The sequence below is a fragment of the Lichenostomus cassidix genome, chromosome 3 (genome assembly GCF_008360975.1).
Source record: "Lichenostomus cassidix isolate B80296 chromosome 3, HeHo_3.0, whole genome shotgun sequence".
Classification (NCBI taxonomy): Eukaryota; Metazoa; Chordata; class Aves; order Passeriformes; family Meliphagidae; genus Lichenostomus; species Lichenostomus cassidix.
The window spans coordinates 3,809,581-3,823,540 of NC_139483.1; the positions used below are offsets into that span (position 1 = coordinate 3,809,581).

Consider the following 13,960-nt stretch of genomic DNA (forward strand, 5'->3'; position numbering starts at 1 on the left):
AAGAACTAGTGGCAGTATTTGAAAGAATCAAGTTGATATTTCCTTTATTATCAAAGCATTTTTTCTTATTTGGCATATTTTAGATAGTTTTATTTATCTGACTGTCTTAGGGTGACTGGTAATGATAATGTATCCCGCAATCATAGGAGCCGAAAAAATTGTTAGTGTATGTTTAGGACCCAGAAGCCGGGAATCGCGGGTGTGCTGGAACAGGAAGCTGGCTTTTGGAGCAGGCGGTTTTTAAAAGCTCCCCGCCCAGGTTTCAATCGCAGCCTGCGATTGGCGGTGTTTGCTGCACTGGCGGTTCGATCTTTGCTCAGGCGAAGGTTTTTCCTTTCCTTTTTTTCTGGGCTCGGAAAAGCCGCAGCGGCAGTCCTGGGGCTGCCTCGAGGGTGAATTCCGCAGCTTCTCACCGAGAGCCGGAGGCATCTCGCTGTCAGTGGAGCGGAGCCACTCCAGCCCAAGCTGCCATGAACCGCGTCCAGCCCGCAAGAAAAAAGACCCCGAGTGTTCCCAGCCCAGCTGCCTCGCTTGCTGTGCCCACCCTCCTGTGCCTTGCCGTGGGAAAGAGGGAAGAGCCATCGGCGCTTCGTCTGCTGCTGGAACTGAGCCATGAAGCTTCTGCCTTTCCTGACGCCGTACTGTTGCTTTGTTCCAGTGGGGTGGTGAGGTCCAGCAGTTTGGTATCTAGCAGTTATTTAATTTTTTTCCTACCTGTTAGTATCCTGTTTGTTAATAAACCGTGGGGTTTTGACTTTCATCTATTACTATTCATTTCTTATTGGTGGAAAGGGATTATTGGAATCCTAAGGGAGATAACTCATTACAGCATGTTCTTTAAATTGTCTCAAGCCAAGACACAGACAAAAGTGTAAAAGTGGATTCCTGGAACACTAATTGAATTCTAGTTTTCATAAAGAAGAAACGTGACACGAAATGGAAGCAAGAAAATACTACTCCATGTGAAGACTCCAAACAGATGGACTAAAGCAGTGTATTTATTTGAACTGTGCAGATGCAATGCATAATACAAATCAGAGAGATAGAATTAGGTGAGGCTTAACAGGATCCCAAATAGCTCACACTATGCAGAAGACATCAACTGGTAACCAGTCACCCAAAGTCATCTGTTCAGTGTGTGAACAAATAGTGCCTCAAATCTGATTACACTTCTCTACAATCCCATCTTATGAATGCTTCTAGTGACCGTGTTGGAAAATGAGCCTTAGAAATCAAGGTGTCCAAACCCATTTACTTGCCAAAGCAAAACACATCAAACACCCTATCCAATGACAAAAACCAAGGCTTCTGACAGCTGTCAGGTTTTTTGCTGCCTTTACAGAAATTTACAGCTTACAAGCACAGACTGAAAGGCTGTCATGGCAATTCAGTGTTGAATGAGGGAAACCAAATGACAGAGATCAAGTAAGTGAACTTTCTTAGCTTATGCTACAAATGGTTTCAAAGCAGTAACTGTAAAGCCATTAGACACACTCTTATTACATTATGCAGAGAAAGAGTCAAAATATTTCAGTTTAACACTTGTGTAACACAATTTGGGATGCCACTCCAAGAAGAATGGTCAAGGACTTTTAACAACACCACTGAAATGAACAAATTCCTTCCAGGTCAAGTCAGAGAATGAGAAGACTAAAAATAAATCACAGAAGAAGAAAAAAAAAATATTTGTCATCTAAGCATTGGAACAGTAAGTAATCCTTAAACAACAACCCTCTCCCCATCATGTTTCATTCCAAAATCCATGCTCATGACTTATTACACAATTAGCAGTGCTATGACACCACACAGTGCAACTGCTCCATAATGCAGGAGTCTTCCTATAACCATTCATCAACTATGTCTTCTCTAATTAAAAATGACTCATGAAATAAGCTGCATTGTATTATTAAACTTCAAACAAACCAAAGCAAATTTAACCAAATTAAATTTAACTCCTCACAGTATCATGTTAAGGATTTTGAAATTAAGTGCTGGAGAATGAACACCTGGTTGTAAAGTTCCTTTGAATGGGCAAAAAGGCCTCTCCTCTGTCAAATGCTCCAGGGACCCAAAAAGGCAAAGGGAGCACAGCTGAGAGAAGACCTGCAAGGGAACACCTGCCAAGGTGCCCGTGCCTTGGCAGGAGGGTTGGACTAGATGATTTCCAGGGGTCACTCCCAACCCTAATGATTCTGAGAAACCACTACGAAAAATATGATTACTGCTCCCGGCTTACAGTTCACCATGCCTTCCCTATCACAATAGGAAAAGCTATTGGATCCTCTCAGGCTTAGGATCTCAGTTTTACCAAACACAGCACGAGTCCAGCAGTGACTGACAGAGAGGAGCACCAGTAACCACAGTGCTGGGTCCCACACCAAACACCAACTATGCCTCTGAAGCAAATTGAGACTTAAAAGAACATCCCACGACACTAAATCCAGCTTCCTTGTAATGCTTCATAAACATCTAACATCCCATAAACTCCAAGGGTTTAGCAACTTCAGCTGGAAGGCTCTTCACAGTTTGCACAGTCAGACACCAGTTTTCAGAGTAAACTCATGTTTTGCTCATTGCCACACAGTTGTGACAAAGACCATTTTCTCGGCTTGCCCCTTGGACCACACCACACCAGGCCTCTGTCTGCCCTGCTCTTAGGCTTGCCCTTTTCCATTGTATCACAAACCATTTTCATCATTTTCTTGGTATGCTCTGATCCAGCCCCATCCAAGTAATCCTCCCACATGCAATATAGACACCAGATCCAGAGTCCTTGTCTGATATTCCTTTACCACAACACTTGCAAACTCCCACTCACAGGTTATGAGTCTGTGTTGCCACTGCCTGTCACCATTACCAGCCTTCACTTCTGCCATGTGCATTCCATTTCTCTCTCTCTTTTGTCCCTTAGTAGATCACAGGTACAGCCTTCCTGCAAAACTTCTCCCTGCTACCAAAACATTGCACATCAAGTCTTATTAATACCCTGAACACCTATGCTACCTGTTGTCAGAGATTCTTGAAAGAAAAGTGGAGTGTATATATAGAATAATTTTTTTTAAATTTTAAGAACCATATGATTAGAGCCAGGGGAGAGGGCAGGGGAAAGTAAGAGGGTGTGACAAGATTATTCACCGTCCCTGGCCTCCAACCACTCAGCTCCATCCACCTAAATTAGTCAAAACCAACCAGCAGTATTTTCCCCTTCCCACCTTTGTCAACTGTATTTCCATAAGGTTTGTCTTTCCCTCAGTGAAAACAACAAAATATTGAGTGAGTTTGAGAATGTGGCAAATCAGGTATTATGAATATCTGAATCAGATCAAGTGAGAGGAACGGTGGAGTCTGACTGTGCTTTAAAACCACTTTTCTTTTGAACTGGCTACAGAACAAGGGAAGAAGGAAGAGCACTGCAAGTAGAATATGATAATTTTCCACATATGGTTCTTAAATTAGACCATTAACTCTATCATGCATATTACATACTTATTTCATGACAGAAAACTGTTTATTTCCTAGATATATCTCAGGAAATGGGTGATGAACTTCTGTCCATACAGTAAATGCAGCAGACTGCCTGGCTTACACTTTTATATATATATATTTATATATACTTTGAGCTTAAGCTGATAACCTTTAACCACACTGGCTCCAAATTGACTAGACAACAATCTCTCAAGCGGTAGAAAAGGCTGCTGTTTCCAGACGAAGTAGGTTTCTTTCACATTTTACAAGCCCGGCTGTACATCCTTGGCAGGTCCTTCCTCTCAGAGAGTTTACTATCGTCACCAGAGTAACTTTCCCGTCATTACAAAAGAACAAGACAGAGCAATGCTCCAGACCATGACAGAGCGAGCTTCCCAGGCAGAGCCCCGCTGCTCTCCGCTTCCCCAGGGAGCCACTTCCCAACCTGCGGGGCAGAAACGCTCCCAGCAGCCGTCTGCCGGGCAGAGCGACTCGGCCGAGGGCCGGCAGCGCCTGGATTCCCGGCAGAGCTCCGCTCCGCCCCGCAGAGCCGGACACGGCGCTCCTCGCAGCCCGGTGAGGACACCGGCCCCAGGGCGGAGCGGGCCGGGGCGGCCCTCACTCACCTGCGGTTCATCGGCCGCACTCGCACGGCCACCTTCACGGAGGCCATGGCTCATCGCCGCCGCGTCCCTCGCCGCTGTCCCTCGCCACGGCTCCGCGCCCCGCCCGCCGCCAGCGCCGAGCGAGGCCACCCCCAGCCTAGCCCATGTCGCCGCGGCTGCCGCCAGCCTGCCCCAGCGGCGCTACGGCGGCCGAGCAGGGACAGGAGGCCGGCTGGACGCCGCGCTGGAGCGGGGCGGGGAGCGAGGGAGGAGGAGGAGGAAGGCCGGGGAGAGGAGCTTTGAGAGGAGTGGTAGAGGCAGCCCTGTGGGTGGGCATGTGGGAATGTCTCCAAAGGGCCATCCACCGCCGTGTATTTATTTATTGGAGGGGTGTATGCGCCTGTACATACATATATATACATATAAATAGATATAGTCATATATATGTATATACACACAAAAGTATCACAGAATCGCAGGTTCAATTAGGTTGGAAAAGACCTCTGAGATCATGGAGCCCATACTTTGACTGAACAACACCATGCCAACTAGACCAGAGCACATCCAGTCCGTCCTTAAACACCTCCAGGGACAGTGACTCCACCACCTCCCTGGGCAGCCCATTCAGCTGCCTAATCACCCCTTCTGTGAAGAAACTCTTCCTGATGCCCAGCATGAAATTCCCCTGCTGTGGTTCCATTTATCTATCCATCTATCCATCTATCCATTTATCCATCTGCCATTTAAAATCTATGTGTATCTGTACATTTCTACATATGTCATGGAGTTGTCTGGGATGGAAGTGACCTCTGAAGATCACCCAGTCCAACCATCCCATCAAGGCAGGGTCACCTAGTGCAGGTGACACAGGAACACATCCAGGTGGGTTTGGAATATCTCCAGAGAGAGAGACTCCATGACCTCCCTGGGCAGCCTGTTCCAGTGCTCTGCTACCCTCAGGGTAAAAAAGTTCTTCATGTTGAGCTGGAACTTCTTGTGGTTTAGTTTATGGCCATTGCTCCCTGTCCTATTGCTGGGAACCATTGAAAACAATCTGGCACCCTCCTCTTGGCACAGAGATATTTGTCTGTGTTGATGAGATTCCTCTAAGTTTTCTCTTCTCCAGGCTAAACAAGCCCAGCTCTCAGAGTCTGTCCTCTTAAGAGAGATGCTCCAGATCCCTAATCATCTTTGTGAAGTCCAGTAGCTCCTTGTCTCTTTTGTACTGAGGAACCCAGAATGTGGCCTTATTAAGGCCAAGTAGAGGGGGAGTGTCTTCTCCCTGGACCTACAACTGGTCCCACTCTTCCCAATACACCCCAGGACACTGTTGGCCCTCCTGGCAGCAAGATTACACTACATGTTTTCGTTAATATCTCTTTTTCTTCTTGGCTACATATATGTATGTACATAAATATGTGTTTAAGAGAAGGTGTTAAAACCATGTGTGCAATCCCTGTGACTCTCTGCCAGGCTGCCCTGGTGAGATGACACTGCAGCTGGGTGGTACTGTGGGGCTGGGGACAAAGCCTGGAGCCAGCATCTCACCATGTTGCAGCACACAGAGGGACAAGCTCAACAAAGCAGAGACACAGGCAGCACTGTCTCAGCAAAGGAAGGAAACATGCCCATGGAGCAGAAATGGGACACATAGTGGGCATAATGGTCAAATAATAATATTTAAATACATAACACAATAAATCTGGGTTATTATTTTTTTACAGCAGCTCTCCTGGTAGGTATCAGCACTGACTCTGTCCTTTGAGTAAAACAAGAAAAGCTGATTATGGTCAGCTTGAAAAAGTGAGAGAATAAAAAGGTTAAATTCAAATGTACATTAAATGAAGTGTGCTGGAGCACCTCTCCTACAAAGACAGAGTGTGAGATTTGGGATTGTTCACCCTGGGTAAGGGAAGGCTCTAGGGAGACCTCATTGCAGCCTACCAGTAACTAAAGGGGCTACGAGAAGGCTGGAGAGGGACTTTTGACAAAGGCATGGAGTGACAAAACAAGGAGAAATGGCTTCAGACTTACAGATGGCAGGGTTAGATTGGATATTGGAAAAACAATTCTTCACTGTGAGGGGGGTGAGGCACTGGAACAGGTTGCCTGGAGAAATCATGGATGGCCCATCCCTGGAGGTGCTCAAAGCCAGGCTGGATGGAGCTCTGAGCAACGTGGTCTCGTGGAAGGTGTCCCTGCCCATGGCAAGGGTTTGAAAGGTTTTGATGATCTCTAAGGTTTCTTCCAACCCAAGCAATTCTGTGATTCTATGAAATAACAAATATTTTATTTGTTTGGTGTTTCAGTGACTGGAAACTACACCTAGGATGGAGACACCATTTAAAACGCTGTATGAACATGGTTTCCATTCAAGCCAGTAAGGTGTTGACAAGCCAAAAAAACCCAGTTGCCAGGACACAGAAGATATCAGACCCAAACACCTCAACTTTAGCACAACTCCTATTGAACACTTATTGTCTCCAAAAAGGGGAAGGAATCAAAAAGGAGCTGTGACAGTAAAATCATCACCTGATGAGCAATTAGTGTCAATGGCAAGCGCAATGAATGAGCTGACCTGCAAAAAGGAGAGCAGAAAAGGGAAAGTGAGAGAAAGAAGGACCCCATTTTTAAACTCCAGAGGTGGGGAGGAAGTACCAGGGTCAGAGAAACACAGCCAGGACAGAAGAAATTTAGAGGATGATTGACTTCTTGAGGTGGTCAAAGGGGATGGGGTGGAAGGCTACTGGACACTGAAAGACAGCTGAAAACCAGGACAAAAGGAGATGCCATGGGCTGGAGAAAGGAGATCATGAAGAAAGAAGGCATAAAAGTGATGTCCCCAGCAGTGCACCAGATCAAGTGAGAGATGAGGTGACATTTGAAGGGAGAGGTCAGGTGCAAGGGATGGTTTTATAGCAAACCAGAAACTATTATATGTTCAATTTTCTTGAGAAAGAGAAGAGGGGGGATGAGAACAAGAGAAGGCCAGGGCAAGGGGTTAGAAATCACTGATGCAGCAGCTTAGAAGAAGAAAGAAATATAGGGCCAGTAATAGGAAAGATGGAGGAAGATAAACAAGAGATGAAGAGGGAAGAGCACATTGTTGGAGATCCAGAAAGCTTTCAACAGCCAGACAGGACCTCTGACCTGCAAGTCAGAGATTAAAAACAGTTTTGAAGTTTTGGAGATGGAAAACAAAGTAGTAAATTTCTAATGTGGATTTTTCCTGAGGTTTTCAGTGATATGAAAGGACAAACACAGGGAAAAGATGCAAGGGGGGAGATAGTTTGTGGTTCTGAGACAAACTCCAAGGGTAAGAGAGGAGAGCTGGGAGAAGTTTTGGCACAAGTGTCAGAGTATTGTGTACTGGAGGTCACAGGAGCACTGAAAGGAAAGAAAGGGATCAGCTCTGCCATGCCAGAGAGGTGTTATAGTGGGAGACTAAGAACAGGGGGGCTGGGAAATCACAGAAGTAGCAATATTTGATTAAAAACCAGCCACAGTCTGGGTCACACAGGTGAGTGCAGGAGATGACACACTACAGCAGCCAAACATTCAGGCAGGGGGACACCCACCAATGTACTGGGCAAACTGATTAGAGGCTATTGTAAACTCCATAGAGGACCCTGGGTGATGCACAGTAAGCTGATAAGGAATAGCAAAAACACATTATAAAAATATAATAAGCTAAAAATGGTATAGGACAAAATAGATATGTACATGCATGCATAATGGGATAAAAGAATAAAAGCAGTGGTAAAAGCTACATAGGGCTCCTAGGAAAGCCAACCAAAAGGTAGCCTAAGCTCTAGAGCATCTAGTAACTCTTCTCAAACAGTTGTGCTTTCCCTGTCTCTGCTTAGCAAAGCTATTGAAGAAATACACCTTGTTCAGCAAATAACATCTCCACATGCTGTGTTCTGAGACATACAGCCATCAAGGGCATATGAGCTTCTCCACACTCAGAGATTCTCCTGTGTCATTGAAAACACTTTTCCACTTCCACAGTGAGTGCCCATTGCAGATGGAAGCTGGACCAGCTAAGACACCAGCAGCATGCCTGGCATGGAGCAGCAAAACACCCCCAGGCTCTCCCATGCTCCTGAAATTCTCCATGGTTTGGTATTTCAGAAAGTCCTTTCATTCACCTAGCCAGGACATGAATGCTATGTGCAGTGTATGGAGAGTAAAGCCTGACCTGGTTTTGTCCAGCAGCATTGATGAAGCCTTGTCCACAGGATGTAACCAGCATTGAGTGTTCCTCTCTCTCCTGTCCCTTGGTTCAACAATGAGTTTGCTTGAACTTTGCTTGAAGTTCTCACCAGTTCAGTCTGCCCCATGAAATTATTACACACCGTGGGTAACATCTCCTGCAACTTCAGTAAGTGACAAGTGAGTTTTACAAGAGGAGGACTCAAAAGGAAGGCTGCTTTCCTAGGGCTGCATCCTGTAGTTAAGCTGCCCAGCAGATGGTCTAAGGATTGAGGCTGTAGGAAAGTCCCTCTGTTCTCAGCCTGCATCCTACAACACTTTTCAGAAAGGGTTTATTTTTGGGACTTCTAGACATAGGTCACAGTTTGTAGACGACCCCCTGCAAAAAACAATATAAAGATATGTAAATATACATACCCACACCAAGCACCTCAACCTCCTTTCCTTAAAATCCTGGTGAAAAATACAGCTGTCAGTTTCTGAATACTAAATATTTTACACTCTGAAATACCTGGCAGAATTTACAAACCCAAATCCGAACCAAACTCAAGGTACATGCATTGCCAAATACTCCTCTGCTCCTTTGGTATGTCTTTAACAAACATGTGGTTCAGATAGGATTGATTAAGCATTTCCAAGGGTTTTCCTTCTGTTGTCATAAAAAACCTCTCTGCTACCCTTCACTAGGAGTAGAGAAACCAAATTCCACCTCCAATAGAAATTCTCTTCAGGCTCAAAGGTGGGATCTCTGGAGTTGCTATGAATCTCCAGCCTGCTCACAAGAAGATGAGAAGTGCTGCACTGGACTGACTCTTGACCACCATATTCTGCCTTTCCTTCTTGCTCTAACTCAGCCCTTACAATGGACCTGCTCATTCAGAAGCACCTTCAGGCACTCATCATCCTTTCCTGGGGCTGCAAAACAGGTCCCAAACACACAAGATGGATGACAGGCTGGACCTTACTAATAATGAGTGATGCTAAGTCTTTCATTCAGGCCCTTCTGATGCACACTCCCCTTGACAATGACCACTTGCCTGTCCTCTCATTCATATGCAAATAGCCTGGAAGAGCAGGAATTAATGACTTGCCCAACAATTACCTCTTACCGACTAAAATACTCTTGTCCTATCACAGTTTGAAATATGTTTCTAAGAAGGAGACATCATTCAGGACCTCTACCCAAGCTTGCTGAGATACCTGTCCAGTTGGCAGACCATGGAGGAGACAGAAGGACGGGCATCTCCCCACCCTGCAGGACTCACCATTGGGCTGGAGCTTGTCATCAGCCCCAGATCAATTTGCTAATTTAATGCAGAAAGGTCAATGCTCACTGCTAGAAAGATGAAGAGAGTAGTAGGAAGTTCATGGATCAATTAATCAGGAAAGTTATTCTTCTCTCCACTCCCGGCAGTCCTTTGGAGAATTGCTCCAAAGAATTGAACACTTGCTCAGCATCATCCTCCAATCCTGCTGCTGCAGGGCTTTTCACACCTGAGGTGCCACAATGATGCCTAAAAGCAGGCTACCTGAAACAGAGGCCGAGACAAATTAGGAGTATTAAAAGTGGACAAATCTATTCAAGGCCTTCAAGGTACATTCAGGCAAGCAAAGTTCCCCTCGAGGGACTACACCCAAAAATGGACACTGAGTCAGGAGCCCCTCACCTTTTATAAGTTGTGTCCTATTAGCATATTAGTCCCTAATTCTCCAATCACACCCTCAGGCAATGATGTTAACCACCCCAGGCCTGCTCCCCCCAGTTCACTGTTGTTTACATATTTTTGGGCTCTAGGGCAATGAGTGTGTCCTTGGATTTTCTACTCAGAGGGATTGTTTTGGCTAAAGGTGCTGGGAACAGAGGTTGTTAGCACTTTATAAGAAGCACAGAACTACACCAAGTTATAGATACATTAAGAGTAAAAACACAGAAATTATTAAGGCATCAACACAGATGTGGGTGTCATTTCTGCTGTCCCTGCTGAAACCTATTATTGTGAACTCTTTTATCTGAGCCAGAGAAATCCTCCTCCTTCTTGGGCTGTTCTGATTTTCCAATCTGTCAAAATTATGAGGAATAAAGAGTATTGCTGATTTCCAGCAGCACACATACACAGCCCTTCTAGTCCATGCACAGGGCTTCACTACAGCTTCCCAACAGAAGGCCCAAATGGAGCCACCTGATGGATGAAAAATAAAGGGTATCCCTGTATTAAGAATTAAACCAATTGCTATGCAAATTCACGGTAAACAACAAGAATTATCTCGTTTCCAGCAGCTCTCAGCATGCAATTTCAAGTAAATAAGGATCAAGCTGTCAGCTTGAAATTCATGTTGGGAGCTGTATGTTTTTAATGAGCTGCCATCAGTGCTGCAGTTTGGTATTTCCCACTTTGCCCTTTCCTGCTCTTGTCTTTTTCTTTTTAATGAAATGCCATGGACATCAAACCAATCCACTGCCAGGGTGTTGCTGAAGGATGTCGATAGGAGTAAGGAGTTTGGGGTACCCAGGAGGGTCACTTGGAGCTGGCACTGCCAGCACCACCCCTGGGAGTGGCTCAGGGAGAGCAGCAGCAGCAGCAATTGCAGAAGACAAGGCAGGAGTATAATGCCTTTGGCGGCAGCAGCAGCAACTACTGCTGTGCCAGGCTGTGTGCCAGAACTCTGCTTGCCACAATTTGGGGAATCAGCCTGAGCTAAATGGTAGCAGCTCTGTCTCCCTCTCCTGTTTGTCATCTGCATCTAGCCCTCTTCTTGACATTCACAATTAAAACGGCAATGGTATAATCCAGGATGTGACCATTCCACCTGTGCTTGGCAGAGAGACCATTCACAGCTCATCCAGCAGCTGAATGTCATGGTCAGTGAATGCTGCCTGACTTTCTAGGTCCATCCCTTCCTGGAGATCCCATCACAAATATCTGGATATTGCACCATAAAAGGCTGGTATAGGAAACAGTGGCCTATTTCCACACAGACAGCACTTGTGCAGGGATCCTCAAAATTCCTGGATGGAGGTACAGGGACATAGCTAGCTGTGTTGAAGGGTGTCCCCATGGGCACCCCTCAAGGGTCCCCCCCTTACTCAGTCTGTCCTTTGAGCTACAAGGGAGGCTGCAAATGTTTTACAGCCATACTGGTTTAATGTTGGGGTGAGGAAGTAGACACAGCTTCTTGCCCCACTGTGGAAGGACCCAGAACCTGCTGAGGTGCAGCTGTAGCAGGATACAGAAACACCAAAGTCTCCATTAAAAGTTTTCATTGGTCTGCTGGGCCAAATGAAAGAAGAAAGAGTTTGCAAATAGCTTTTGGAGTTGGATCAGGGAAATTAACCAAGATAAGACTCAAACCACTGGGGGCACATCATTATTTCTAAGCTGTGTGGGGCTTGATACAGAACTGAACCAGAATAGCTTCAGCAAAGTTTAGCTTGAACTGAACCACAAAGGCACCAGCCTGCCTCGCTGTTTTGATCTCCTGCTAATTGCTTCATTCACTCTTCTATGAACTAATTTTCCTTTTGCAGTGCTTTCCGCTTGTGTTCAGTTTCAAAGCATTTTAAACATACTAAATCTGGAAATAGGCAAATAAGGTATATAACAGGTAAGCAAATGTACTGCTCACATTTAGATATATATTCTATAGGAGACAACTTACTCCTTTGACACACAGCTGTCATCTTGAACTCTCACTGTGAAAACACAGCCATTACATTTCTGGTTCAAAATATTCATGGAAGATGAAGTTTGTCCTACACAGAAACTTCTCTCATTACAAAGAGCACTAATGAATTTCACAGAGTATGCTCTAGCATTTTAAATATGTTGCTGGGGCTTCTTAAAAGTGAGGTTGTTTTTATCCCCTCTCCTGCTTCACTTTCACTTAAGGTGCCTGGTAATGAAAAGTATGCTATGGAGAAGTGGAAATGAAGACTAAGTGGTTATTTAACATTTAATTTCTGCACAGTTGGAAAGAGAAATGAGATTGTCTATTTTTCAACTCCTTATTTTTCCCATCCAAGAACATCCAACCATCCAAGAACACAGCAGTACATTGTTTCATTATTAAATATAATAGGGAGATGTTCTGATAATTTTTTCTTATCAAGTTCTTATTATTTACAATTCACGGACAGTGGCAGTCTCCAAGCTCTCTCTTTTGCTGTTTTCTGATGCATCACTCAATTAACACCAAGGCAATCTGTTATGTCCAAAAAAGACATGACAGGGCCTGATAAGCAAGCAAGCTGCAGAAAGATCTAATAATGTTTGATGAATTACTGCAGCACCATGTTTGTAGATGTTCTCCTGGCAACACCCTGGGATTTACATAACACATCAACTTGTCACACTCCTGGCTTTTTAAAACACAGCCAGTGCATTCCCCCTTCCTTCTCATTCGAGCATCCCTTTTATCACTTTCATTGGCATTAAAGAGAGAGGAAGTTTGAGGCTGCAAAGTCTCTTCCAGGAAACCTCTCACAGATTTTCCAGTGAGACATGAAGCTGAGCACCTACACATTGCCACCTTGTATCACTCAACAAGCAACAGTGCTGGAGGACCATGGAATTTAGCACTCAGAACCATTTCTTCATTCTGCACCTGGAGAAGCAAAACAGATGATGCTGATGCCGACACCTCCAGCAAGAAGTAAAGGCTGTGAAGGGCACCTGTTGGGCATGTTAAACCCAGGGACTCAGATATGCTTGCTGTCAGAGTATCTAGATTTAAGGCAGGAAAAGGTTCTTCAGGGATCGACCCTGGAAGATATCAGGCTGCAGAGCAAGGCTATGAGAGGCATGAAAGAAATTAAAATTCGATAGAAGCTTTCCTGGAGGCCAAATAAAGGTTGGTTGATGGTATATGAGAAAAAAATAATAATTAACTTTTCTTCTATATTTCGAATGTTACCTCTTTTCCTTCTCAAGGCAGAAATTTCCTTTCCCTATGCCTAGAGCAGTTCAGGGTAGGAATTAGTGACTTATTTACACTGTGGGTTTAGGGTACCTAATAATGAATGTTTGAGGCTGGACACTGGAAGATCATGGGCACAAAAAGTATCACTGCATGTATCTTACCCTCAGTTAGTTCCCTGGTATTTTTTACTTCTTTTCTTTTTTTATTCTTTTTTTTTTTTCAATGGAAGTGAAGGTGAATGACATAGCCAAGCTTAGCATAAAATAAGAAGAAACTTGGTAAAATACAAATCGATGCAAACCAAAAGGTAAAATACTGAAAATCATTGAGAAATGTTGTACCAGCTTCAGTGCAATTTAATCAATATCTACAGGTGAAAGTAGACAAATAACATGCTTGGAATAAAGTCCCCTGAGAAAACAGTTAGAGGATTTGGATAAGACAAATTTGGAGCGAAATAAAGAAATTATTCTGAGTTAGTATAAAGCACATTTATGTCCTAATACACTAATACATGAAGTCTGGTTGTATTTAATGCTAAAATTAGGATCAGCAGAAAAACAGACTGGAGTACAGGTCAGCTATCTTAATAAAATAAGGCTTTATCTGTATTCCCTAGGGAAAAGGACAGTACAAGACCGAGCTGCTAAATATGGTAACAGCCATAATGGAACTATTTTAGGAGGTACTTGAAAGGCAGCCCACACATCTTCAAAAGATCTACAAATTCCTCTTAACTGGAATGGAATATTTAAGCA

At 44.4% G+C, this 13,960-nt stretch overlaps 1 protein-coding gene across 6 annotated transcripts in view; it reads right to left on the minus strand.

The window, feature by feature from the left end:
- The window catches only part of KIF16B (kinesin family member 16B), a 137,111-nt gene extending 132,805 nt beyond the window's left edge, over nucleotides 1-4,306 (minus strand). For 2 of the 6 annotated variants that reach the window (XM_085054053.1, XM_085054052.1), the window contains exon 1: nucleotides 4,092-4,297. In XM_085054053.1, the coding sequence (XP_084910179.1) occupies nucleotides 4,092-4,138 (47 nt within the window). In that variant the 5' untranslated portion in view covers nucleotides 4,139-4,297. Of the gene's footprint in view, nucleotides 1-4,091 lie in introns of all 6 variants that reach the window. The other 4 variants (XM_085054055.1, XM_085054048.1, XM_085054049.1 and 1 more) reach the window with 4 other exon arrangements.
- Between the last annotated feature and the right edge of the window lie 9,654 nt (nucleotides 4,307-13,960).